This window comes from Pantherophis guttatus, chromosome 7 (genome assembly GCF_059756535.1).
Source record: "Pantherophis guttatus breed Tessera chromosome 7, ASM5975653v1, whole genome shotgun sequence".
NCBI classification, from domain to species: Eukaryota; Metazoa; Chordata; class Lepidosauria; order Squamata; family Colubridae; genus Pantherophis; species Pantherophis guttatus.
Genome location: NC_142069.1, coordinates 80988053 through 81014439, shown reverse-complemented (window position 1 = coordinate 81014439; position 26387 = coordinate 80988053). Strand labels below are relative to the sequence as shown.

Here is a 26387-nt window from a genome sequence, read left to right as displayed (position 1 = left end):
AAAAGAATCGCCTTTGTAAAAACGTTGTGCTGTTTATTTATTTATTTGCTATTTAGAAACATAACAGCACAACAATACAAAGAAGATAGCATAAAAAAGATGACCACATCAAATCAGGAGAAGGATCTCCAAAAATGTGATCTTTATGATCAGGGGAAGGATCTCTTACAGCTTGATCTTTAAGAACTTTTGACAGATCAGGAAAGCTAAAGAACAGAAAAACTGCCCTGAACACGTCTCTCTAGTGATCTAACTAGTCAGACTGAAACTGACTGGAAGAAAAGTTTCTAGCCTCATCCCTTAACAACTGTACCTAACTGGCTTCACAAAATTATGTGATTGGGCATGATAAGTTGACACTTAAAGCCTGAAACTTAATGTAGAATGTGTAACTCCGTAGCATCAGAGCGTGTTAATATAAGGCAACTGGCAGTTGGAACAGAGGGGGAGGGGGAGTAGAATGTCCCAGCCCGCAGGCCGGATGAGTCACGTGCTGGCCATGCCCATGCCCGGTTTAGCAAAGGGGTAGCATCAGAGCATGTTAATATAAGGCAACTGGCAGTTGGAACAGAGTTCCTTTCAGGTGGGGAGGGGGAGTAGAACATGTAAGCATCAGAGCGTGTGAATATAATACTGTATATGAAATACTAATGATCTGATTGTCATTTCAAAAAATCCTTTCTTAGCTAGCACCTAAAAGCCAAGAGGAACATACGTGCAAAATGTCAAATTTGTAGGCTTTAGTGTTCTGGAGATTTCATGATGAGTGAGCGGTATTTGACCTATCTATCTATCTATCTATCTATCTATCTATCTATCTATCTATCTATCTATCTATCTATTCTATTCTATTCTATTCTATTCTATTCTATTCTATTCTATTCTATTCTATTCTATTCTATTCTATTCTATTCTAATTCTACTTTATTGTAAGGCTACATTTAACCAAATCATGCAAGTCTTTTACAGCCTGAGAATTTAGGGAGATCCTTTCTGAGTTTCTTTCTCTGCCTGTTATGAAGCTGCGGGTTATATTCTCTCTCATCTAATAGATCCCTAGGAAGGGAATGCTCCCTATCCCGGGGGGGGGGCAAGGGGAAACTCTGCAAGACCACCACAATTTTTCGGGAGGAGGCAGTATATTCTAGAGAGAAGCCTACAATAAGAGACTGGAGGGAGGAAGAGGCTTAGGACAGTCACGCTCTAGAATCTCTCAGGACGTCTCTTGTAGGTTAGAATGGCATAACTTTAGTCTGGCAAGATTCTGTCTATTATGTGTAAGCAAATAAAGGTATAAACTTGATAGAATTTCGCCGTGTCATCCTTGGGCTTGGGCCTGATAGTGAGCAATGCTAAGCAGCACTTCCCAATCTTCCTTGCTGCCCTCAAACAACTCAAATCCGAGGACTAATTTTAGGTCTATGCAAGTACAGTCAGTTGAGAGAGCTGACTGAAAACGGGATTGATCAGGTCTCCAAACTGAACAGCTTTCCAACCCTGCCCCCAAATCGAATTGGGCAAGATAAGCTTTGAACCAAAAGAACTTCAAACTGATGCAGACCATTCCTTCACAAAGGCCTTTTCTGAACTAACTTCTAAATTGCATCAGGCTGATCTGATCTGCCCATTTGGAAGTTTCACATTGAACTGAATCAAAAAGATGGTTGGACTCAATTCCCCCCCACCCCCAGTTCACAGAAGCTCTCTCATCACCATCACCAGGCCATAGGTTAGGCCAATTCCAGGTAAGTGGATATCGTAACAAATGGTGCATAAGGCAGGGTTTCTCAACTTTGGCCAGTTTATTTAATAATAATAATTTTATTTCTATGCCGCCCTTCTCCCGAAGGACTCAGGGCAGTGTACAGCCTATTTAAAAACACAAGACAAAACAGCAATTAAAATTTAAAATGATTAAATAAATTTGGCTCAATTAAAACCCCAGAAATTTAGAATACCCCAATTTAAAAATAATATGTTGATAGCCCGGCCTGGCGGAACAACAGGGTCTTCAGTGCGCAGCGAAACACCCGGAGTTCGGAGATCTTACGTATTTCCGGGGGCAGTTCATTCCACAGGGCTGGGGCTCCCACAGAGAAGGCCCTCCCCCTGGGTGTCGCCAGCTGACATAACTTGGCCGATGGCACCCTGAGGAGATTAATTTAATTTGTATACCCTTCTCCCAGAAGGGACTCAGGGCGGTGAACAGCCAAAATTAAAAATACATAGAATACAAAAGTTAAGATAATTAAAAGAAATTAAATCAATCGGCCTCCCAATTTAAAACCCCCCAGTCTATAAAATTAAGATCCCATTAAAAACCATTTAGGCTAGGCCGGCTTGCTGGAATAAATACGTCTTCAGGGCCTTACGGAAGGTCCGGAGGTCCGGGTTCAGTCGTATTCAAGGAGGTAGCTCATTCCACAGGGTGGGTGCCCCCACAGAGAAGGCTCTCCCCCTGGGGGCTGCCAGCCGACATTGCTTGACCGACGGCACCCTGAGGATGCCCTCTCTGTGAGAGCGTATTGGCCGGTGGGAGGTTATCGGTAGCAGCAGGCGGTCTCGTAAATATCCTGGCCCTAAACCATGGAGCGCTTTAAAGGTGAGAACCAACATCTTGAAGCGCACCCGGAAGACCACCGGGAGCCAATGCAGCTCGTGCAGGAGAGGTGTTACATGGGAGCGCCACGTCGCTCCCATAATCAAGTTGAAGTTCTATGAAGTTCTATGAACTTCAACTCCCAGATTTCTCTTCATCTCCCAGAGTTGAAGTCCGCATACCTTAAAGTGGCCAAGGTTGAGAAACACCGGTACAAGAATGAATGCCATGGGTGCTCCTAAAATGGGCTATTTTTCAAGATGTCCAAGGACTGAGTTTCTCATGATCTTCCAGCTGATTTTTTCCCCCTCCTTTTTTTCTATGTTGCCCCCGCAGGAAGCAGAGAAGCCGCCTTCACCTATGCCATCACTGCCGCTGGCGTCGCCCACGCAATCACGGCTGCCTGCAGCCAGGGAAACCTCAGCAGTTGTGGTTGTGACAGAGAGAAACAAGGTTATTACAACCAGGAGGAAGGCTGGAAGTGGGGAGGCTGTTCTGCTGATATCAGATACGGCATCGACTTCTCCAGAAGGTTTGTCGACGCCAGAGAAATCCGAAAGAGCGCTCGGAGGCTGATGAATCTGCACAACAATGAAGCCGGAAGAAAGGTATATTACAAAGAACAGGGAGATATGATTCGAGGGAGGGGAGGCGTTTGCCGGTGCAGGGATTGCTAAATTGGAATCATACATTTGGACTGTAAGATTGCAGCCTGCACGTGGATGGTTGTGGACTGAATGATGATCTGCTTGAGCAAAACAGGAGAAAGGTTTTGTTGGGAAGAAATAGAGGAGGTTTCCAGGGCAAAGTAGATTTTCATAGGGAAGGATAGTGTCAGGGTTCCAAGTAATACACCCATAGCAAACAGAGCTCCGAAGCAAGCAGGTTCCTCAAAGAACAGGTTTATTGGGCATATCATATTGGCACAAACTGGTGAAAACCGACTCTGAAGGTTCCTGCGGTTTTCACCTAATTAAACATCAAAGTTTTCCTCCCTTTCCCAAACAATCCGTCACATGGTCCAATCGAGGTGCTGTCTGGTTGCTTGGAAACTTCATTCCTCCTCTCTTCAGCCAAGGTTCTCAGGGGAAACTATTTTGTTTTGGCTAAAAAACTCCAACTATCTCTATTCCCCCTTCCGTATCCCTATCACCATTGTGGCAACACTAAGCCTCCAAGATGGCCTCAGTCAGGTCAGCTTCAGGGTTGACAGATAGGTGTGCACACATGTGTGAAAGAGACAGATAATGCTGTCATTGGGAACACTTAAGGAAACAAAAGTGGTTGCGATGGTGGCAGTGGTGTGGATACTTTCCAACAGCTGGGGAACGGCCTTCAAAGAAGCTGCACAGATCTTGAAAAGGGTGCAGCTGTTTTAACACTTTGAGAAGATCACCTTTGGCTCATGCGCATGGGAATATCATCCATGTATGCTACAAGTAGTCCTCGACCTACAACAGTTTGTTTAGTGACCATTCAAAGTTACAACGTCACTGAAAAAAGTGACTTATGACTGTTTTTCACAATTACGACCGTTGCAGCATCCCCATGGTGAAGTGATTTACATTCAGAGGCTTTTTTTTTATTGAAAAGTTTTTACAAACATTTTAACCAAATTTTGAGCCCCACCTCCCTCTCCATTACCCCTCCCTCCCCTCCCCCTTCTCCCCCCCCCCCGGCTTCCTAGAGCGAAATACAGGGTATTTCATTTAGCAATCTTAATCTAACATATGCTAACTATCTATAAACTCTTTTCATCCCTTTTCCACTTTAACTCCCTATTTACGTAACTTAAGTAATAACATATCTTCTTAAATCCAGATATTCATTCATATACTATTTGAAACTTTTTAGTCCCATATTTGTTTTGAATATAATCAGTCCATCTTCTCCAGTCCACAATATATCTTTCTTGCGATTGGTCTTTCAAATATGCTGAGATTTTCGCCATTTCTGCTAAGTTCGATACTTTTAATCTCCATCCTTCTATAGTAGGTAAATCTTCTTTCTTCCAATATTGCGCCACTAGCAGTCTTGCTGCCGTTATTAAATTTAACATCAAGTTAGTTTCAATAACAGTATAGTCTGGGATAATACCCAGCAAAAATAACTGTGGGGTGAAACTTACCTTTTCTTAAAAATCTTCTGAATAGTCCACCATATTTTTATCCAGAAAGCTTTAACTTACATTCAGAGGCTTGACAACTGGTTCATATTGCCAGTGTCCCAGGCTCACGTGACCATTTTTGGTGACCTTCCAACAAGCAAAGTCAACGGGAAAGCCAGATTCACCGTGTGACTAATTTAACGCGGTGGCTCAGTGGCTAAGACACTGAGCTTGTCGATCAAAAGGTCGGCAATTCAGTGGTTCAAATCCCTAGTGCCGCGTAACGGGGTGAGCTCCCTTTACTTGTCCCAGCTTCTGCCAATCTAGCAGTTCGAAAGCACATAAAAAATGCAAGTAGAAAAATAGGGACCACCTTTGGTGGGAAGGTAACAGCGTTCCGTGCCCCTTTGGCATTGAGTCATGCCGGCCACATGACCACCGAGACGTCTTCGGACAGCGCTGGCTCTTCGGCTTTGAAACGGAGATGAGCACTGCCCCCTAGAGTCGGGAACGACTAGCACATATGTGCGAGGGGAACTTTTACCTTTACCTTTAGGGATTCACTTAACGAATGTGGCGTAAAACGGGACACAAATGGCTTAACAAATTTCTCATTTAGCAACATAAATCCTGGGCTCAATTGTGGTTGTAAGTCGAGGACTTACCTGTCCTTGCCTGAATAGCCTGTTCAAGGCCATGTCAGTGGATTTGCTTCTGAGCTTGACCTAGAAAGGAACAGTCAGACTCAGGAACTTCTGGTTCAACCCAACGATTTTAAACATTTTCTGTCTATTACCTTTGGTTCTGGCAGTTAAACGTAGCTTGGGTTTTGTTTCAGCCAGCATCTGGTTTGAAAATGAACATCTCCACCAAGAAAAACACAAAACTAGGGGTTGCCCGCCAAAACTAACACGTGCAAAACATTACTACTGGTTTTATACATTTGACCAGGATTGTATTCCTAGGGTGTCTCAAAAATATACGATGCTTGATGCCTAATTTTCATAGGGAAGCAACAGGCTGGATGCATCCTGTCTTGATTTCCTCCCTTGATAAATATGGTTTCTCCTAAATAAAAGGGAAACTTATTGTGAACGTTTCACAAGATGCAAGGGATGGAAGGAGGGATTTGATGACACTCTTGTTTTAACACCAACTTTCACAAGGGGAGCCTACTGAAAGGGGAAAGATTTTGGAAGTCAGAGACTGGGCCAGAATTCAGGATTTGGCTCCCAGTGAAGATCTGAAGCCCAGAAAAGTTAATTTTTATGCTTATGGATCTTCAAAAACATTCTAAAACATCTGTCTTAAATGAGTCAAATTGCAAAAATCTTCATGGTCTATACAATATAAACATTTATTCATTGTTGGCAAAGTATAACTGAAGGCATTCCCAGCTACTGTATGGACTGATAGCACTTTAATTCTCCATAAGAGAAGATTCTCTAACACAAAGTGAAAAAGAATATATATATATCTATTAAGTGTTTTTCTATCGAGACACCTATATCTATTAAGTGTTTTTCTATCCCAACATGTGGGAGGGGGCATTCTGCTCTCTTTTGCCTTTCAGCTCCAATCCAGGAGCCCTCAAGCAGTCGCATTCACAACAAACCATTTTATACCAAATTTATATTTTGCTGATAAAGTAATAAAGGGAGACTAGTATAGATCTATTTCAAGCTTTTAAGCTTTCATCAGCTAGCCATATCCTTACTCGGATTCGAACTTGGGCTTCGTGCATGTTAGGCAGTTAAATTAACCTTCTGAGCCACAAGTTCTCCTCCCTTCCTGTTGGGGGAAACCAAGTGTCTCGATAGAAAAACACTTAATCTTTCCCCTGGCTCAAGCTGATGAAATATATGTATGCCAAATATATATATTTGGCATACGGCCACAATTGAGCCCAACGTTTGTGTTGTTAAGTGAGACATTGGTTAAGTGAGTTTTGCCCCATTTTACAACCTTTATTGCCACAGTTATTAAGTGAATCACTGCAGTTGACAAGTTAGTAACCTGGTTGTTAAGTGAATCTGGATTCCCCATTGACTTAGCTTGTTGGAAGATCGCAAAAGGGGATCACATGACCCCGGGAGGCTGCAACGGTCATAAGTATGAAGCAGTTGCCAAACATCTGAATTTTGATCACGTGATCATGAGGCTGCTGAAAAGGTCATAAGTGAAAAACGGTCATAAGTCACCTTTTTCAGTGCCGTTGTAACTTTGAACGGTCGTTAAATGAACAGTTGTAAGTCGAGGACTACCTGTATTAAAGTTCTCCATCTTGAAAAGCAACAATGGCTGAATACAAATCGAAGGCCCCAGAGTCCTAGTGTTCTGACCCAGCCTTAGCAAAACCGAGAAACAGATTCCTTGTCCCGAAAAAACCCTCTTTATTTAACTACTGTATATTCATGGCAATCACACACAGAAAAGTCCAGGCAATAATCCTTCCAAGGGTTAATTGAAATAACAGACCTTATCAGTCTTTGGATAATTGCCAGGCCGAGAGCTTCCAGTTGCAAAGCTGTAAATTAATTCCTGGCAAAAAGTGTCTGAGGCACATAAGCAAATATTCCGAAAGAAATACGAACAGTTGTCTCCTACAACCACCATTCCCCTTTTGCTTCTATTTATTCCCCAGCCAAGGAGGGGCCATTCTGCATCCACGTGTGCCTTTCTTCCCGAGTCGGCCCCTGTTCCTCAGTTGTTCTCCTCTCCTGATAGCTCTGCGCATACGTGCGTCTGGAACAGGCCCCAGCTGTTCTTCTTCCCCACTTATCTCTGACTCCGAAGGCAGCTGGGAAATGTCGGATGGCCCTGGCTCTATCTCTGCTTCCGATGAAGAGCAAAGAGCATCTATCAGAGCCTTCCCCAGACTCAGGACTGGCCCGAGTTCCTTCCCAACCTCCTCAGCGTCCGAGCTTGCCGCCAGCTCTGCTGGCAGCTGGCAGGCCATAACACCTAGAAAGGAGAAAGCTTAGCTTTCAAATCTCTTTAGATCACGTGTGAGGTATAATCCTATCACCGTGTCTGTTTCCCAAGGAAGGCATTGACTCAAGTTGTGTTAAAAATCAGGAGTCTGCCACCATCTTTTTTCTGGCCAAGAAATTTTATTAAAAGGGTAGAAGCTTTTTAAAATCAAATTCTTGATTTTGGCCACTATCGACTAGCCATGAGAATGTCACCTGAGTGAGAATCCTAGCGATGAAGAGAGCAACAGAATTCCATTGGGTTCTGACCTAAAGCTGATAAGTAAACTGGCAGATTTAATTAAAATGCATATTCATTAATCTGAGAAGCGCAATTCAGAAGCGCAAGGAGAGGAAAGAAGGAAGGCAGAAGATAAGGGAGTGAGTGAAGGAAGAAAGGAAGGAAAGAAGGAGATGAAGGAAGGAAGGAAGAAAGGAAGGAAGGAAGGAAGGAAGGAAGGAAGGAAGGAAGGAAGGAAGATAAGGGAGTGAGTGAGGGAAGGAAGGGAGGGAGGGAGGAAGGAAGATGAGGAAGGGAAGGGAAGGGAAGAAGGCAGGCCATGCACTTCAACCTATCCGATTAAACCACTCCAAAAATGAGCACTTACTTAATCTACTTAATAATCACACAGTGTGAAAACAATATTATTGAATTAGTGGTTACACATTACAGGGATGGTTGTGGATTATATATGTAGTCCAAATTGGTGTCTTGCTGTTGTTGCCCATAGTAACTGACTATGTCAAGAGGGCGATGCCATTGGTGCGCTCTGCAAAGGGGAAGGGAAATGCGATCGATCCCCCTTGTCAGGTTTATTATTGCCTAAATGACTTCAGAACGGATCCAGCTCTTGCTCTGCTGTGGAGATTTCCTGTTGCACGTACTTCAGTGCAAGTCCAGAAATTGATCCGATTGCTCCCCTCGGCTGCCAGGTTTGCTACTGCAAAATCCTGGGAAACACAACCGTGTCTTTCGTTGGCTCCGTTGTGTTCCCAACGGTTGAAAATGGTAAGGGAAGAAAAATTGGACATAACAGGAAAATGCCATCGATAATCTTATAGTGAAACATAAACTTAGACCAATGTGGGCATCGTGAATCAGCTGACATTGGAAGTAAAATGCTTAGATTGACATTCTGAATATAGTAAAGTGATTCTTCTTCTTGAGGTTATGAATGTTTTCATTAGGTGTATGGCTTCTTCCAACCCTCTCCTCTCCTCTCCTCTCCTCCCCCTTCCCCCTTCCCCCTTCCCCCTTCCTCTCCTCTCCTCTCCTCTCCTCTCCTCTCCTCTCCTCTCCTCTCCTCTCCTCTCCCTTGCCTCTTTCCCTTTCCCCTCTCTCCTTCCTCCTCCTTCTCCCTTCCCCTTCTCCTCCCCTCCCCCTTCCCCTTCCTCTCCTCTCCCTTCCCCCTTCCCCTTTCCTCTCTTCTCCCTTGCCTCTTTCCCTTTCCCCCCTCTCCTTCCTCCTCCTTCCCCCTTCCCCTTCTCTTCTCCTCTCCCTTCCCCCTTCCCTCTTCCTTTTCCCCCTCTCTCTCCTCTCCTCTCCCTTCCCCTTTCCTCTCCTCTCCCTTCCCTCTTCCCCTTTCCTCTCCTCTCCTCTCCCTTCCCTCTTCTCTCTTCCCCTTCCCTCTTCCCCTTCCCCCTCTCCTCTCCCTTGCCTCTTTCACCCTCTCTCCTTCCTCCTCCTCCCCCTTCCCTCTTCCCCTTTCCCCTCTCTCTCCTCTCCTTTCCCCTTTCCTCTCCTCTCCCTTCCCTCTTTCCCTTTCCTCTCTCTCTCTCCTTCCTTCTCCTTCCCGCTTCCCTCCTCTCCTCTCCTCTCTTCTCCCCTCCCCTCCTCTCCTCTCCAAGAAATGAATTGTATTGGTGGACTCAGAATCCACAAGAAGCTAATAAAATACTATGCAGTATTCCTTCCAGCTTGATACAAACCTATTCTCCAAGTGAAATCAGTGGGGTTTAAAATAGACGGCTTCTTGACAGATCGTGTCGCTCATATTTATAGATGTTTTGTAACTTTTCATGTACTCTGAAGGTCCAGCATTTAAGATCAGCCAAGCAGAAGAAAAGCTGAAGCCTGTTGTTGTTATTTTGTTCTCCCTGTTTGCATGCACAGGTGCTTGAAGGACGGATGAAACTGGAGTGCAAATGCCACGGCGTTTCCGGTTCCTGCACCACGAAGACTTGTTGGACTACACTACCCAAATTCCGAGAGATTGGATATATTTTAAAAGAGAAATATAATGCTGCGGTGCAAGTGGAAGTGGTCCGGGCCAGCCGGCTTCGGCAACCGACCTTCCTGAAGATCAAGCAGATCAGAAGCTACCAGAAGCCAATGGAGACCGATTTGGTCTACATCGACAAATCACCGAATTACTGTGAAGAGGATGCTTCAACAGGGAGCGTTGGGACCCAGGGCAGGCTCTGCAACCGTACGTCCCTCGGGGCGGACGGCTGTGGCATGATGTGCTGCGGAAGGGGCTACAACACTCACCAGTACACCAAGGTGTGGCAGTGCAACTGCAAGTTCCACTGGTGTTGTTTTGTGAAATGCAACACCTGCAGCGAACGGACAGAAGTGTTCACTTGCAAGTAACCTTAAGATGGAGCAACCTGAACATGGACACAACCCACCATTTGGTAGTGTGGAACAAAATAACTACAGCATCATTTTGCACATTTTTCTTTCTTTCTTTCTTTCTTTTTTTGGGGGTGGGAAGGGGGTAGAACCAATCTCTTTTATTTGTTTCTTACTAACCCAAGTTGGAAGAACAATGCATAATCTGTTGGCTAGAGTTGCTTTGATTCCATTAGTCCAAGGGACCCTGGGATGGGATGATGGATTAGGATGATGTTATTCAAGGGGAGCAATTTTTCCTTTTGATTCCTCCTCCCCTTGCCCACTGCAGTCTGAGGTGTTGTAGAGTTTTACTCTTAGATTAAGTTATACATACAATACGATAGACACAGGTTCCAGAAGGAGATTTTTAAATTCAGAATCAGCGTGAAGATGCCCAACGGAGACATTTTTTCTTCCTATTAAAAAAAAGGACAAAAAAAAAAAAGAGGAATTAAGATGTTAAGTACAAAACTAAGATACCGACAGTGTTGTTTCAACACTTACTTCTGAAAAAGAAAGGGAATAAAGTAGGGGGAAATGAAATACGGGCTCGGGAGGACCTTCGAGGATGGATTCATAGATAAAAATAAAAGAGGAAATTCTGACCGCTCCCAGTAACACTGGAACCTTTTGAATGGACATTTCAGCGGGGAAAAAGAAAGATTCTCTTATTTATGTTTTTAATATTATCAAAACTCTCTAAGCACTAACGGGTAGCCATGTCTTTACTTTGAACTAAATGTAAAATTACTAGAGCTCTGACTTCTTTTATTTTCATTTTGGGTACTTGGTTCTCCCCGACGTTTTTCAATGCTACTGATTTCATGGCACTCCACTGTTAACCAGAGTTCTGTCCTTGGTACCAGAGGATGGTTTAGGAGGGTTGGAAAAGCAATCTGACAGTGTAAAATGGTAATTGAAAAAGCAGGTGGCTTGGCTTCTCACTTGTTTTGCTATTGAAAGCTGGGGCAGAATAGCAATCGCATCATGGAATGGAACAACAACTCGGTGTGGCCAAGTCACTACAGCCAAGTCTCCGTAGGACAAATTGCTGCAGGACAATTTAACAATTCAATTTAATTATTTAGAATATTTTTTTGTCATTCGTATTTCATTTTGTCCCTCATTTTGCATACTTTCTATAATGGTTCTGTTCCACCATTTCTTTGATATTAGTGTAACTTGTCCCACAGCAAGTTGCCCTGTGGTGAATTGGTCATGACCAGTGGTGGGGTTTAAACATTTTTTTTACTACCGGTTCTGTGGGTGTGGCTTGGTGGGCGTGGCCAGGGGGTGTGACAGGCAGTACTCGGCCTCCTGCACTCCCCTGGGAGCAAAAATGGGCTGCGGGAGGGGGATGCATCGATCCCCAGTGCCCCATTTTGGGCCTAGGAGGCCTCCCTGAAGCCTCTTGGGAGCAAAAACAGACTGCGGAGGGGCACTGCCCCCCCATGCCCCATTTTGGGCCTAGGAGGCCTCCCTGCACTTACCTCGGAGCCAAAATGGGGCGCATGGGGACTCCAGGAAAGGGCGGGGCAGGAAGGGGCGGGGCCAGCCAGCAATTTAACTACCAGTTTGCCTGAACCTCCCCAAACCAACTGAATCCCAGTACTGGTCATGGCTAGTTGTCCCGCAGCGTGTTGGCTACAGCAGGTTGACCATGGCATGTTGCCTGTGGTGAGTTGGCTATGGCGAGTTGACCATGGCAAATTATCATAGACCCCCCCCTTGCTGATGCTAGACAAAGACGAGCAGGGATCTATTCACAAAAGGGGAGGGGGTTTCAAAAAAGTCAAACAGCAGTCAAGATGGCAACTATGGTCCTGTGTCGTTTTGATTTTCCTGGGGATGCGTTAAGCCTTACGCAAATTTATTGCTTTATGGGGATGTGTATTTGGATTATTCCTTTCCCTGACGGTCCTTTCACTGTTTGTGTCATGTTTCTAGGTCTGTGTGATCCCTCTCAGTTGAATGGGACTTTGTATAAAACTGTTACACGAGCTCACATTTCTCTTCCAATCTTCTGCAAAGCACGGAGGGTCTTCGTAGATTATGGAGATGTATTAGGGAGGAAGATCTTTGTATAACAGTTGCTTAATACCGGAAACAAATCGACAGTTTATCCAACAATCGATAACACTTCAGTGGTGAGGGGAGAGAGCTTCCTTTTGTTTGTGGGCCCTGAGTCACCAAATTTGGTGACTTCTAGAGATGAGGAATGACCCTGTTGCACATTATGAGGATGATATAAGGCCGTGATGGCAAACCTATGGCACGCGTGCCAGAGGTGGCACACAGACCCCTCTCTATGGGCACGCGCACCATCACCAGCTGCTCTTCTGGCTTCTGGGGTGCACATGCGCGCTGGCCACCTGATCTTCTCTGGCACCAGAGTGCTGGAAAATGGTCTGAAAATAGCCAAAAATCAGGCCGTTTTTCGGGCTGTTCCGGGTCTTTTCCAGGCTGTTTTTAGGCTGTTTCTTGGGCCATTTCTTGGGCTGTTTTCAGGCAGTTTTCAGACAGTTTTTTAGGTGGTTTTTGGCCCCAAAAGTAGCCTGAAAACGCCCCAAAAACAGCCCTGAAAACAGCCTGAAAAAGGCCCAGAAATGGCCCAGAAAATGGCTCCCAAAATGGCCAAAAAACAGGCATGTGCATGCCAGCCAGCTAGTCTTCAGGTTTCCAATGCTCTGGTGCATGCACATGCATACACATGCACGTGCATTCCGGTTTTGGTGCCAAAAAGGTTTGCCATCACTGATATAAGGAGTCAGAAACATCAAAATGGCAATGCAACTGCATGGTTGATGTCCTGCTCCTTTTTGATAGGGGATACATTTCATGTAAAAAAGGATCCAAGCCTCAATTGCGTCATGGCAGCCACAAGCTTGACCTTTTTTTTTACCCATTCAAGTGCCCTAACAAAGATATATACCGCGTTTCCATAAAAACAAGACCTATCCCAAAAAATAAGCCCTAGTTTGAATTTTTACATGTCCACCCAATGTAAGCCCTACCCCCAAAAAATAAGGCCTAGTTAAGACCCCACACACTCCGGGGTGCATGGGGTGGGGTGATGCACACGGGTAAAAATTAAGCTAGGGTGAAGATGGGGGTGGTGGAGCTGCTCTACTACTTACCTTCAGACAGTGAGGTGAGCTAGTGGAAGACATCACCCAAAAATAAGACCTGGTGCCATATATATATATCCCCACCAAATAAGACCTGGTGCCCCGGCTTAGGGCCGGGGTACTTACGGGACCGCCTTCTGCCGCCAATAGCCTCCCACCGGCCAGTACGCTCCCACAGAGAGGGACTCCTCAGGGTGCCGTCGGCCAGACAATGTCAGCTGGCGACCCCCAGGGGGAGAGCCTTCTCTGTGGCGGCACCTGCCCTCTGGAACGACCTTCCCCCAGAGACACGCACGATACCAGACCTCTGGACTTTTCGTCGGGCCCTGAAAACACATCTTTTTCACCTAGCTGGGCTGGCTTGATCCCATCCCCTCGGTTTTAATTTGTAATTGGTTTTAATCCGGGTTGTTTTAAATGGATAGCCAAAATTATTTAATGTTTTTAAACTGCTTTTAAATTTTATATGTTATGTTTTACCATGGCTGTTCACCGCCCTGAGTCCTGCTGGAGAAGGGCTGTATACAAATTAATTAATTAATTAATTAATTAATTAATTAATTAATTAAATATATTCCCACCAAAAAAGGCACCAGGTCTTATTTTTGGGTGATGTCTTCCACTAGCTCACCTCACTGTTTTTTTATATATATATATAAAAGACCGGGTCTTATTTTCGGGGAAACATGAGTATATATTTCCAGCCCTCCATTTTGAAAATAGAGTCTGGTGCAAGATAAACTCCTGACTTTTTGCTTAAACTCCTCTCACTAAATGCAAATTCAGTTTGGATTGTTTGAGGGACAGCTACTCCCTTAATTTAACTGGTTCTCTGGGGTCTTTCTCGTGATTCTAACTATTCCTTTTTTCAGTCTCTGCCAGCCATCACAGTTGGCCTGAACAAGGATGCAGAGCAGGTCCCCCTCCCCCGCACAATGGCATTACAATATCTTCGAATTGTGGTGTCGAATCTACTGCAGTGCTGAGGATGCATGAAAAAAAAACCCTTCTCATCCATTTTCCTATGCCAACATTTCTCAACTTTGGCAATTTGAAGATGGGTGGACTTCAACTCCCAGAATTCCCCACCCAGCTATTCTGGGGAATTCTGGGAGTTGAAGTCCACCCATCGTCACATTGCCATGGTTGAGAAACACTGTCCCGCTCAGTTCACTACCAATTTCTTACTGAGAAACGCCTGATATTTTTCTCTCCTAGCATATAAACCCCAATTCGACATTCAGCCGCAAGTCATCCGTTGTGTGTAAGCATGGCTGAATTGCTGGTAACTCAGAGGAAAGGGCCTTTTTCGCAGTGTTAGCATTATTCGGCAATGGCCTTTTCTTATTGTTTCATAATTTCCAGGTTTAGACAGGCTTTTTATTGGCTCTTTGGAAGAGATTAACATGCTAACCCCATGCCAGGAAAGTAATGTAAACAACAGTTGTTGAAGCACATGCTGCAGCTGCCGATGACTCAGTCATACAGTAGAACAAGCTAATACAAGGCTGGTGTATTAGTCTGAGTTATTTTTAGTGACACCATTAATCTAACTAACGTTGACAGCATTAAACCATCCTTTTGCTTCCCAACAGACCTCTTTGTATATTGCTTTCTCTTTTTTTTTCAAGGCATATTCTTAAAACAATACGGCAAGCGATACAAAGAAGGTGTGCTTGTAAACACGTATGTTCTCCTAAGCAAGGGATGGAACTGGTAGTCAAACCTCAGTTCGCTACTACAAACTTGAAAGTGTGACATTAAATCACATTGTTTAAGTCTTAAGGAAGTAGCTGCTACTGAAATTTCCTGCCTGGCATGGGGGTCATGGTGCTCATCTCCGTTTCTAAGCCGAAGAGCCAGTGCTGTCCGATGACAATTTTGTGGTCATGTGGCCGGCATGACTAAACGCCGAAGGCGCACGTAACGGTGTTACCTTCCCACCAAAGTGGTCCCTATTTTTCTACTTGCATTTTTTATGTGCTTTCGAACTGCTAGGTTGGCAGAAGCTGGGGCAAGTAAGGGGAGCTCACTCCATTATGCGGCGCTAGGGATTCGAACCGCCAAACTGCCGACCTTTTGATCGACAAGTTCAGCATCTTAGCCACTGAGCCATGTTGGGGGGGGGGAAGCAGCAGGACTTCAGTCGTCCAGTTGCAGCCTCCATATTGACTTATTTGACACATGCACTCCTGGAATAAATTCAGGAAGTTGTGGTTGGGATCACTCAATGTAACATTTTATGGCTTCAAACATGATCTGTGGTTTTTCATCTTCAAGAGTTGATAGGCGCAGATCGGTGCTTTCCAACAATTCACTTCGTTCTTTGTGACTGTATGGTTAGATAAGCCGACCGTATCTATTTGATCTGGATCATTTTGATTCTTTCTGTCCCCAGAGTGATGGAATGTATGGATCGGAGGGGGCATCTAGTAGGATGTCATACACCATATAAATGAAGCAAATGTGTTTATAGAACAAGGAGACCTGACATGGGGTCAAATCAGGGGTGAAATGCTCCTGGTTCGGACCGGATCACCCGATCCGGTAGTGATGGTGGCGGTTGGTTCGGAGAACCAGTAGCAAAAATCCCTGCCCCCCCCCCCATGCCCAGCTGAGCCACGCAATCATCAGAGGTTGGTTTTTTTTTTACTTTTAAAAGCATTTTTTCTTTGGCCGAAAAAATGCTTTTAAAAGTAAAAAAAAAAAAGCCTCTGATGATCATGCAGCTCAGCTGGGATCATCAGAGCCTTTTAAAAGAATTTTAAAAGCAAAAAAAAATGTTTTTAAAAGAAAACAAAACCTCTGACAATCAGGCAACTCAGCTGGGATCGTCAGAGCTTTTGAAAAACATTTTTTAACAACCTCTTCAGCCGAAGAGGTGGTAGAAAAAATGCTTTTAAAAGTAAAAAAAAAAAAAAGTTGGCCACGCCCACCCAGTCACATTACCCACCACCACCAAGCCACGCCCACAAAACCGGTAGTAACAAATTTTACATTTCACCATTGGGTCAAATTTTCCTCGAGTCCTTATCTGTGACTCTCTGAATCCGCCCAAAGTTTTTACCAAACTTAATATTATTCCAATTTGAGGATGAACTTGTTGCATCGGAAAATAATCATACCAATTGTAATTCATTTTAATTGCATATAAATGTAATAGAAAACAGGGCAATTTTTGCTGGAGTGCAGCACCCGATATTTCATTCAATGTCATCATTGCCACCTTGAGTTAGATGACCAGTTACCAAATTTCACAAGGGAGTCTTAGAACTCTAAAATTGGAGGGGGGCCATGAGACATCCACCTGCGTGTTTTCAAACTTGGCAACTTTAAGATGTGTGGACTTCAACTCCCAGAATTCCCCAGCCAGCACGCTGAGCTTCAGTCCATAGTCTCAAAGAATAAACGGAAACTACAATATAACATTAGTGAGGAAACATTTAGCGCATGACTGTGGGTGGCCATGATTTAGTGAGTTGTCTATGAGGACCAGAATTCACACAAAAGGCTAAGCCATAGTTTAAAAAAACATATTGGCTCCAAATCATAATTCATCCAGATTCTGAAATGATCTATTTTTTAATCTGGGAACCTTAATCATGATCATTAGTGATTGTATCAGAGGGGGTTTCAGCAGGTTCTGATCAATTCCGGAGAACCGGTAGCGGAAATTTTGAGTAGTTTGGAGAACCGGTAAATGCCACCTCTGGCTGGCCCCACCCCCATCTATTCTCTGCCTCCAGAGTCCCAGCTGATCGGAAGGAAATGGGGATTTTGCAGTATCCTTCCCCTGGAGTGGGGAGGGAATGGAGATTTTACAGTATCCTTCCCCTTCCATGCCTACCAAGCCACGCCCACCAAGTCATACCAGGCCCACCAAGCCACACCCACAGAACCGGTAGTAAAAAAATTTGAAACCCACCACTGGACTGTATGATATAACAATCCTTGAGGATCATTAGCAGATCTAGAGTAGTAAATGATAATATAAGTGTGATATCATCACACAGATGCTGCACATTTGTTGAGAAGCAAGTCTATAAGGGCAGCATTTACGTAGTGACATCACAGAAAGGAAGATATTGTATACTTGCTTGGAACACATCTATGCCTGTTGATAAATATCTCTTAGATCAAATCATCATTTGCTATCCTTGATTTCATGCGGCTTATTTATGTCCCTGCTGCGTGGCAGAACAGGCCAATAAAATTTTAGCATTCTCGGCTCATAATTCAACCATTTTTTTTTAAAAAAAAAACACTTTAAATATAAAATATGAAGCCGTGTGGTGCCCCCAAATTTCAATTATGAAGATTAGAACAAGTTCATGATTTTGGCACTCATCAAATATTAAACTTCATAATCTCTCTGTTCCAAAATATTTAATTATTTTTTTATTAGTATCTAAAAAAATTATTCAAACATCAGATACCAAAATCACACATACTAAAAAAAAAAAAAAAAAAACCTGATCTCAATGCATTTGAAAAATATTTCACTGTTAAGTGATAATTTTGTGGAGTAGAACACCCAATTCACGGAATTCTCACATGGTGAGCAAAGTCACTTCAGTTGCTAGAAATATATTTGCCCTTTCCTTTTTTGGCAATGTGGTTGCTCAGTTTTGGTGAAAATTGTCCTAGTAATTTTAATTCTAGATTCAAAAGAGTTTATGCATAAAATTGTCAGCTCCATTTGTAGAGATGTGGTATCTCTGATCTTCCATATCGAATTCTGGAAATCCACTTAGGAATCGGCGCCAACAGTCGGGGTACTTGCAGGAAAGAGCCCCCCTAAAGTTTTTTTTTTTAAAGGCTGGTAAAAGGGAAGGAGCTACAATAATGCATTTCTTGACTCTTTTGGCCTCACTCTATTGGCCCTACTATCTACAGCTCATTCGTAGGTTCAATCCCAGGTCCTCTTAAAACAGAGGTCCCCAACCCCTTATTTTTAGACTGGTACTTGTCCACGGCATGCCTGAAACTAGTGAACAAGTGAAGCTCCATCCACGGGATGCAGGCAGTATGAGAAACCACATCCTCTCCAGTCTGTGGAAAAACCTCTCCACAGAACCAGTCCCTGGTACCCAAAAGGTTGGAGAGCACTGCTTTTAAGACATCAATGAACAGATTGTTATGAGGGCAAATATACTTCCATTCCGGTCAAAGACTGTAACCATAGTCAGATAGCATGGTTACATCTTCACTGCAGATATTTCCAATCAACCATCATAAGCATCTTTCCCCATCATCATCTGTGGGCTTTTTTCCCCTTCTTCCACCCCACCATCAAAAAATAAATCAATGTCTGAAAAGTATTAATCACCCCTACAGTTAAGCTGAGCCCTCAAGAAGGCTGCATCCTTCCCTTAGATCAGGAGAAACGATTCTTTAAGCTCACGTCAGTTGTGGTATCATACTTCCAAACACAGTCTTATGGCACAAGATATTGTAAATATGCCAGTAATATTTGTGGAGGGTGGGTATTCACTTAAGTTATATTATGCTATAGCATTTAAATGTCTACAAATATTATTTTAAATTATTGTGAGCAACACTGAACAAAGTTGTGTGTGTATGTGTGTGTGAATATTTACACAGCATTCACTAAAGTTGAATATCTCCAACTTATATAACTTTCCTGCCTGTCAAATTAATTCCACTTGCCGCAGAGCTTCACTTGCACTCTAATGCATGCAAAGTGGGTTTTTTTGTGTGTGCAAATTGTAAATGTAAGAGAGAGAGAGAGAATATAAACGATGTACTGCTATCCCACTGAATGAACACCATGGCCTCTTGCAGTCAGGACACACATATCATATATGTTACAGAACGTATCCCCCAATGCATTAAACATGGAACAGCCCTTCCATTATCTAAACATTATGGTCGTCCCCAGAATTTGATCACGTTTTCTCCTCCCCTAACTTTATTTCAAGGGTTTACCCAACTGAAATTTCTTTTTACGCATTGACATGAATTTTCAGTAGGTTCTGAAATTTGCTCATATAGATAGGAGATTTTAGCGAAGGCTTCTCTAGAATCAATCAATGCCTAATGGGCCGATAAGTGATAGAAGCACATCAAAAGGAATGGAGTATTGATGACAAAACAATAGGAAATCATGCCAGTTGTGTACCAAAAACACGAGAAACAGTCAATCTTGAGAAAAGCCCAAGGAGAGGGAACCAAAAGGGGGTGGGAGTGGGAGTGGGAGTGGGAGTGGGAGAAAGCCCAGGAAATGTCAAGTGTTTCCAATGTCACACTGTGATTTACAAGAATTAATGATGACAGAGCTCAAAACACTGTACATTAAAGAATTTCAAAAACAAATACATCTCAACTCTGCTTATTTCTTGGGACAGGGAATATTAATATGAGAAACTATTTTTAAAGGTGTGATTTTTTTAATATCACATCAAGAGTAAGCACCAAGGGGCAGTCTCATGTTGGGTCCCAAATTTTGGGGAAGTCAACTACTGGAGCTGGTTGATAATCCAACCACCTCCAAGAGGGATCAAGTAGAAGCTGGGAGATCATATGTGTATGTAAATATTTGGGACAAATGTTTGACAAAAGTGGCCTTTGTCTGGGCTATCCATGCCTTTTCAAGTTTCAAAACACACCCACAAAATATGCATAGCATTAGCAGACTAGAGAGAGATATACCCTATTTTCCCGAAAATAAGACCTCCCCAGATAATAAGTCCAATTGGGCTTTTGAGCGCGTGCGCTAAAATAAGCCCACCCTGAAAAATAAGCCTCCCCAAAAATAAGCCCTCTCCAAAAATATTTAAACGTATGCGCAGCTGGTCCCTGCCATTTCCTCTGGTTAGGGTTAGGGAGACAGAGCTGGAAATCAGGTAAGATGGCAAGAGGAGCGTCTTGCTCCACATGCCCCAAAATAATAAGACCTCCTCTAAAATAAGGCCAAGCGTTTATTTCGGGGTTCAAAAAATATAAGACAGGGTCTTATTTTTCAGGGAAACACGGTAGATGTCAAGAGAGAGAGAGATGCATAGTTTAGTTACACAACAGCAAGGGATTTAACAAAGTAGACTATACCCTATTTCTTGGTAAGATAGAACAATGTGGAATAGACAGCATTACCACCAGATAGATTCACAGTTGGCTAAACAACTGTACTTAGTGTGTAGACCTCAATGGAGCTACATCTACATGGAGGGAAGCATGCAGTGGGATACCTCAAGGTCTTGGGCCCACTGATTTTCAAGCTCTTCATAAATGATCTAGATGAGGAGATAGAAGAGGAATTCATCATGGCTTAGGTCCGGGGTATTTGCAGGAACATCTACCTGCCTCCCACCGTCCTGTCCGCTCACACAGGGCTGCCCTCCTCAGGATACCATCGGCCAGACAATGTCGGCTGGCGACGTCCAGGGTTAGAGCGTTCTCTGTGGGCGCTCATGCCCTCTGGAATGAGTTACCCACCGAGCTCCGGACGGCGCCTGATCTCCGCTCCTTCCGTCGAGACCTAAAGACTTGGCTGTTTCAACAAATGGGCTGATTCTGATTCCTGGGTTTTATTTTATTTGTTCCTTGTCTTAATTGGTTTTAACTAGGATTTTCTTCCATTATTGTATGTTTTTAGCTTTGTTCGAGTCCTTAGGGAGAAGGGCGGCATATAAATATTTGTAAATAAAATAAATTTTTAAAAAATTTGCAGACATCACCAAGCTGGGGTGAAATTGCTAACACTTTGGAAGACGCACACAAGATTCAGCAAATAGACTTGAGCATTGGGCCTTATCAAACAAGAAGAAGTTCAGTGGTGAGAAAATTAAGGTCCTGCATCTAGGCAGGAGAAATCAAATGCAAGGCTATATAATAGGCAGCACCTGGCTCAACAGCAGTAACTGTGACAAGGGATCTACCGTAGGTATCCTAGTGCAGGGGCCCTCAACTTCTGGACCCATTAGTGCGCTGTGAGCTATTGGCAACTGGGCTGCAGGCGAGCGTGCCCACGTACAAACACACATCCCCAATTGCATTTTCATTTCATTTTATTAAATTTGTATACCGCCCTACTCCCGAAGGACTCAGGGCGGTGAACAGGCACGAAATAAAACACATAAATACAAAAGTTAAGACATGATTAAAACCCAATTAAATAATTTTTGCCCGAGACAATTTAAAACTCCCAATAATTTAAAACAAATTAAAATTTGAGTTTAAAATTTAAAAGAAGGGGAAAAAATTAGGCCAGGCCGGCCTGCTGGAATAGGAGTGTCTTCAAAGCACGGCGGAAAGTGCGCAGATCCGGGATCCTCCGTATCTCCGGGGGGAGCTCGTTCCAGATAGTAGGTGCCCCCACAGAGAAGGCCCTCCCCCTAGGGGCCGCCAGTTGACATTGTTTGGCTGACGGCACCTGGAGGAACCCCTCTCTATGAGAGCGTACCAGCCGGTGGGAGGCTGTTTGTGGTAGTAGGCAGTCCCGTAAGTAGCCAGGTCCTAAGTGAGCGACTGCCCATGCACACTACTCATGCAAATGGAGCTGCATTCACGGGTGCTTGCCAGCCACTTGCATGGGACCATCCCTTCTCACCCCTCTGCTGGTCTGCCAAGCCGGAAAGGTTAGGGAACTTTGTCCTAGTGGACCATCGCTTAAGGTATGAGCCAGCAGTTTGCTGCAGCTGTCAAAAAAGTATGATGCAGTCCTAGGCTGCATCAACAAGAGCGATGGCATCAACATTGTGAGAAGTGACAGTTTCGCTCTACACGAGTGAGATCATACTTGGAATACTGCGTCCATTTCTGGTTGCCACCGTACAGAAAAGATGCTGAGCCCCGAGAAATAATGCAGAGAAGAGCAGTAAAGACGCTAAGCATAGACTAAAACCTGTTTATAAACTATATAGCAGCAATTTAAAAAATAAAAATAAAAATCTGTGGAGCAGTATTGAAAACAGCATCCCATAAATTTGAAAATAACTTACTGCCACATTGTTGACACAGGTGTGGAATTCTAAGCCTGGATAGCTCACAGGAGCCTGGATAGCTCAACAGACTAAAAGCCTGTTATTAACATTCAGCTGTCTGCAATTATTGCATGTTCGAATCTCCCCAGGCTCAAGGTTGACTCAGCCTTCCATCCTTTCTAAGGTAGGTAAATTGAGGACCCAGTTGTGGGGGCAATAAGATGACTTTGTATATTTATAAAATATACAAAAGTAAGAAGGCTATTGCTTAACGCATTGTAAGCCGCCCTGAGTCTCCAGAGAAGGGCGGCATATAAATCTAATAAAAATGAAAAAATAAATAAAATAAATAAATAATGAGTTGGCAGGGCAATAGGTAAAACCAAATTTATACACTCGCACTTCCTGAAGGACAATCCTTGTTAGAGATGGTCAATGATCCTACAAAGGCTGGAAAGGAGCAAATCCTTCTATAATTTTCCTGCCACCTCTGGACAAATATCTGAAAAAGAGCATAACATTGTTATTGGATAGGTGGAAGCATCAGCATGTAAGATCAAAAAAGGTAAAATGGAAGTGGCATCACTTACAGTAAACCAAAGCCATACTCTTTGTACGTGCACTGCCAACATGGGTAACATCTCTTGCAGATGTTGCTGTTAAGGATACTAAAAGTACAGAGAAATATTTATAATTACTCTAAGGTAGGGATGGGTAACCTTTTTGCCGTCGCATGCCAAAAACGGGAGGAGAGCTGCAGGGTCACATGTGTGCGTGCCCACACCCATAATTTAATGCACCCTGCTTCCTGCGCATGTGCGTGCAACCCCCCAATGCTCCCCCTGCTTTTGGCACGTGATGGCATGGTGGGCCCGCTAGGCCTGTTTTTTTGCTCTCCCCAGGCTCCAGAGGCTTTCTAGGAGCCTGGGGAGGGCAAAAACAGCCTGCCCCACCCCCCCTGGAGGCCCTCCGGAGGCCGGAAACAGCCCGCTTCCCGACTTCCGGTGGGCCCAGAAGGCCTGAAAATCAGCTGGCTGGCACATGCATGCGCGCTGGAGCTGAGCTAGGGCAATGCTCGCATGCCCACAGATATGGCTCCGCGTGTCACCTGTGGCATGCGTGTCATAGGTTCGTCATTATAGTCGTCATCACGGCTCTAAGGCCATTTCCACCTTAATGATCTATTTCAGGGGTGTCAAACTCAATTTCATTGAGGGCCACATCAGGGTTGTGTTTGACCTAGGGGGCTGGGTGGGTGTGGCCAGGGTGGATGAGACCAACTCGACATCACTTGCTCCGTTTTCAGCTGCGATGGCCTCCTGCAGCCCTCTGCTAGCGAAAATGGAGCCCAGTGGGGCTGCGCACGGCCTCCCAGGCTCTGTTTTCACTGGCATAAGCAACGCGGGCTGGTCCTTCACTGATTCCAGGACGGCCCCACGGGCCTTTGACACCCCTGGTCTATAGCATCCTTAGCCAAGTCTAGTTGATTCAGTTTGGTTGTTAAATATCTCCTCTGAATAGCCTCAATTCAAGGGGTGGTGAATTGGATTTCAATCTTGGGTTTCTCATGGGACTTTTTAAAAAATATAGGCAGATTGTTCCATCTGCAGCGATGTAAATAACCAACCATTTCTCAACCTTAGCGACTTTAAGAGGTGTGGACTTCAATGCTGGCTAGGGAATTCTGGGAGTTGAAGTCCTCACCTCTTAAAGTCGCTAAGGTTGAGAAACACTGTGATACATTAAACACATAGTTAAATTTTCCTTGTATAATAGGAGTGATAATTCCTCAGTAAAACAGCTTCACAGAGATCCAATTAAAATGCTTACTCCCAAAGTTCTACACTTCCATTAGACTTCTACTTCTCACATTCCAATGCTTTTTTTCCATAGCCTCTGGGGGTCAAAGGGTGAAAGATGCATTGGGATATTGTACCACACATTTTCTCATTTGCTTCCCATGGATTTGCCTCATTTCTTCCTCCCCTTATAGAGAGTGTCAGGCAGAGGTGGGTTTCAGCAGGTTCTGACCAGTTCTGGAGAACCAGTAGCAGACATTTTGAGTAGTTCAGAGAACCGGTAGTAAAAATTCTGACTGGCCCCGCCTCCATCTATTCTCTGCCTCCCAAGTCCCAGCTAATCGGGAGGAAATGGGGATTTTGCAGTAACCTTCCCCTGGAGTGGGGTGGGAATGGAGATTTTACAGTATCCTTCCCCTGCCATGCCCACCAAGCCACGCCCACCAAGCCATGCCACCTCCACCAAGCCACACCCACAGAACCGGTAGTAAAAAATTTTGAAACCCACCATTGGTGACAGGACTTGTTTCATTCTACACCACTACACAAGTGCAAGTTCAGAAGCTCTTTGGACTCTCAAAAGAAGTTGAGGTGATTTATGGAAACAGGGGTGTCCTTAGGGCATATCAAAAAAGTCAAGAGGGGAACCCTAACACTGTGATGGAAGCACTACCATTTTTTAAAAAATATGTGTCACATAGCACCCCTTTGCTGCTGCCATCTTGGCTCCTACCTGTACTCGCTGTATCCACATGACTGCATATCCTCTGATCCATCCAACGTCATAATAAAGTTTGCAGATGACTGCACCAGTAGAGGCTAAACCAATTTCGTTGTATACATGATGTACAATGACTGTTGTGGTCCACCAGCAGCCTGTGGAGCTGGCAGCAGAGTCGGACAGCGATGAGGCTGAGGAAGAACATGGGCCAGTCCTGGAGGCTGGGGAAGGCCTGGATGAGGGCCTCTGTCAGAGGCAGAGATGGAGCCAGGGCCATCTGGGAGTGATGTGCAGACTCCGGAGCCTCCAGAGGCTGACAGCAGAGAGGCAGAGGAACAGGAGGAGCCTGTCCCTAGTGCATGTATGAGAAGAGCTGCCAGAAGGCAAGAGCAGCTAAAGCAAAGAGGACAACTCAGGAGTAAGGCCAAGAGATGATTGGTCCCTCCAGTGGTGGGATTCAAGTAATTTAACAACCGGTTCTCTGACCTAATGATGTCTTCCAACAACCAGTTTGCCAAACTCCTCAGAAAGTTAACAACCGGTTCTCCTGAAGTGGTGCGAACCGGCTGAATCCCACCACTGGGTCCCTCCCATAAGGCTTAAAAGACCAGCAACAGCTCTTGGGCTCTTTGTTGGAAAACAATGTCGATAGACTTGTTCTTGTCTTGCTGCACTTATCTCTGGTCGGCGTCTTCTGCTTCTGAACTTTTGCCAAGAGAAGCCTTTGGCAGTTTGCCTAATTATACCAAGGTTGGTGATTAGACTGAAGAATTTGTGTTACGAAGAATTTGTTTTGATTTAGTTTGGACTACGCTGAGAATGAGTTAATTCTCAGCTGTTCTAATAAAGTCTGTTTGTTTTGGAACTGTTTGCGTCTAATACTACCTACTTGGGCCTGGGTCACAACAATGACAATAAAGGCTTTGAACTTTGTTGATCACACACCTTGCAGGCATCCCTCTATGGAAAACTGGTCATTTGTGGGAGATTTGTGGAAAAGATGAGAAGACTGGACAAGGAGTTATAAGCAGCACAGCAGCCACTCAGGACCCTGTGAGGTGGACAGCTTTTGCATTTAAAGTCTTTTACTCTAATTTTTTTTCCAGGCATACTAGCAGCCATTGGACGGAACAGCAATGACATACCAATAAATCTTACCGATAGTCATCATTGAAAAGAACACTATAATAATTAAGCAAAGAGGATAAAGAATTACCTTCATAAAACTGCAAATCTTCATCATACCTTATTATATCTCCACATTTTTGGGTAGAAATGTGAAGAGCAAGCAATTGATTTTTCACATTATTTTTTTATTATTATTATTTGTTAAATTTATATGCCTCCCATCTCACTATCAAGTGACTCTGGGTGGCTTACAAAGTCATAAATAGAAGGATAAAACAATTAGAAGATTTTTTAAAAAAAAAACATTAAAATATTGGGCATTAAAAGTTAAGATGTTAAAATGAATAACAAATTGGATAAAAAGCACCAAGGTG

At 44.0% G+C, this 26387-nt stretch overlaps 1 protein-coding gene across 2 annotated transcripts in view; it reads left to right on the top strand.

Annotated features, from left to right (window-relative positions):
- WNT7B (Wnt family member 7B) overlaps positions 1-11050 on the top strand; it is a 154331-nt gene extending 143281 nt beyond the window's left edge. The window contains exons 3-4 of one of the 2 annotated variants that reach the window (XM_034440361.3): positions 2936-3207; positions 9792-11050. In XM_034440361.3, the coding sequence (XP_034296252.1) occupies positions 2936-3207; positions 9792-10271 (752 nt within the window). In that variant the 3' untranslated portion in view covers positions 10272-11050. The remainder of the gene's footprint in view (positions 1-2935; positions 3208-9791) is intronic. The other variant, XM_060684118.2, reaches the window with a different exon arrangement.
- The last annotated feature ends 15337 nt before the right edge of the window (positions 11051-26387 follow it).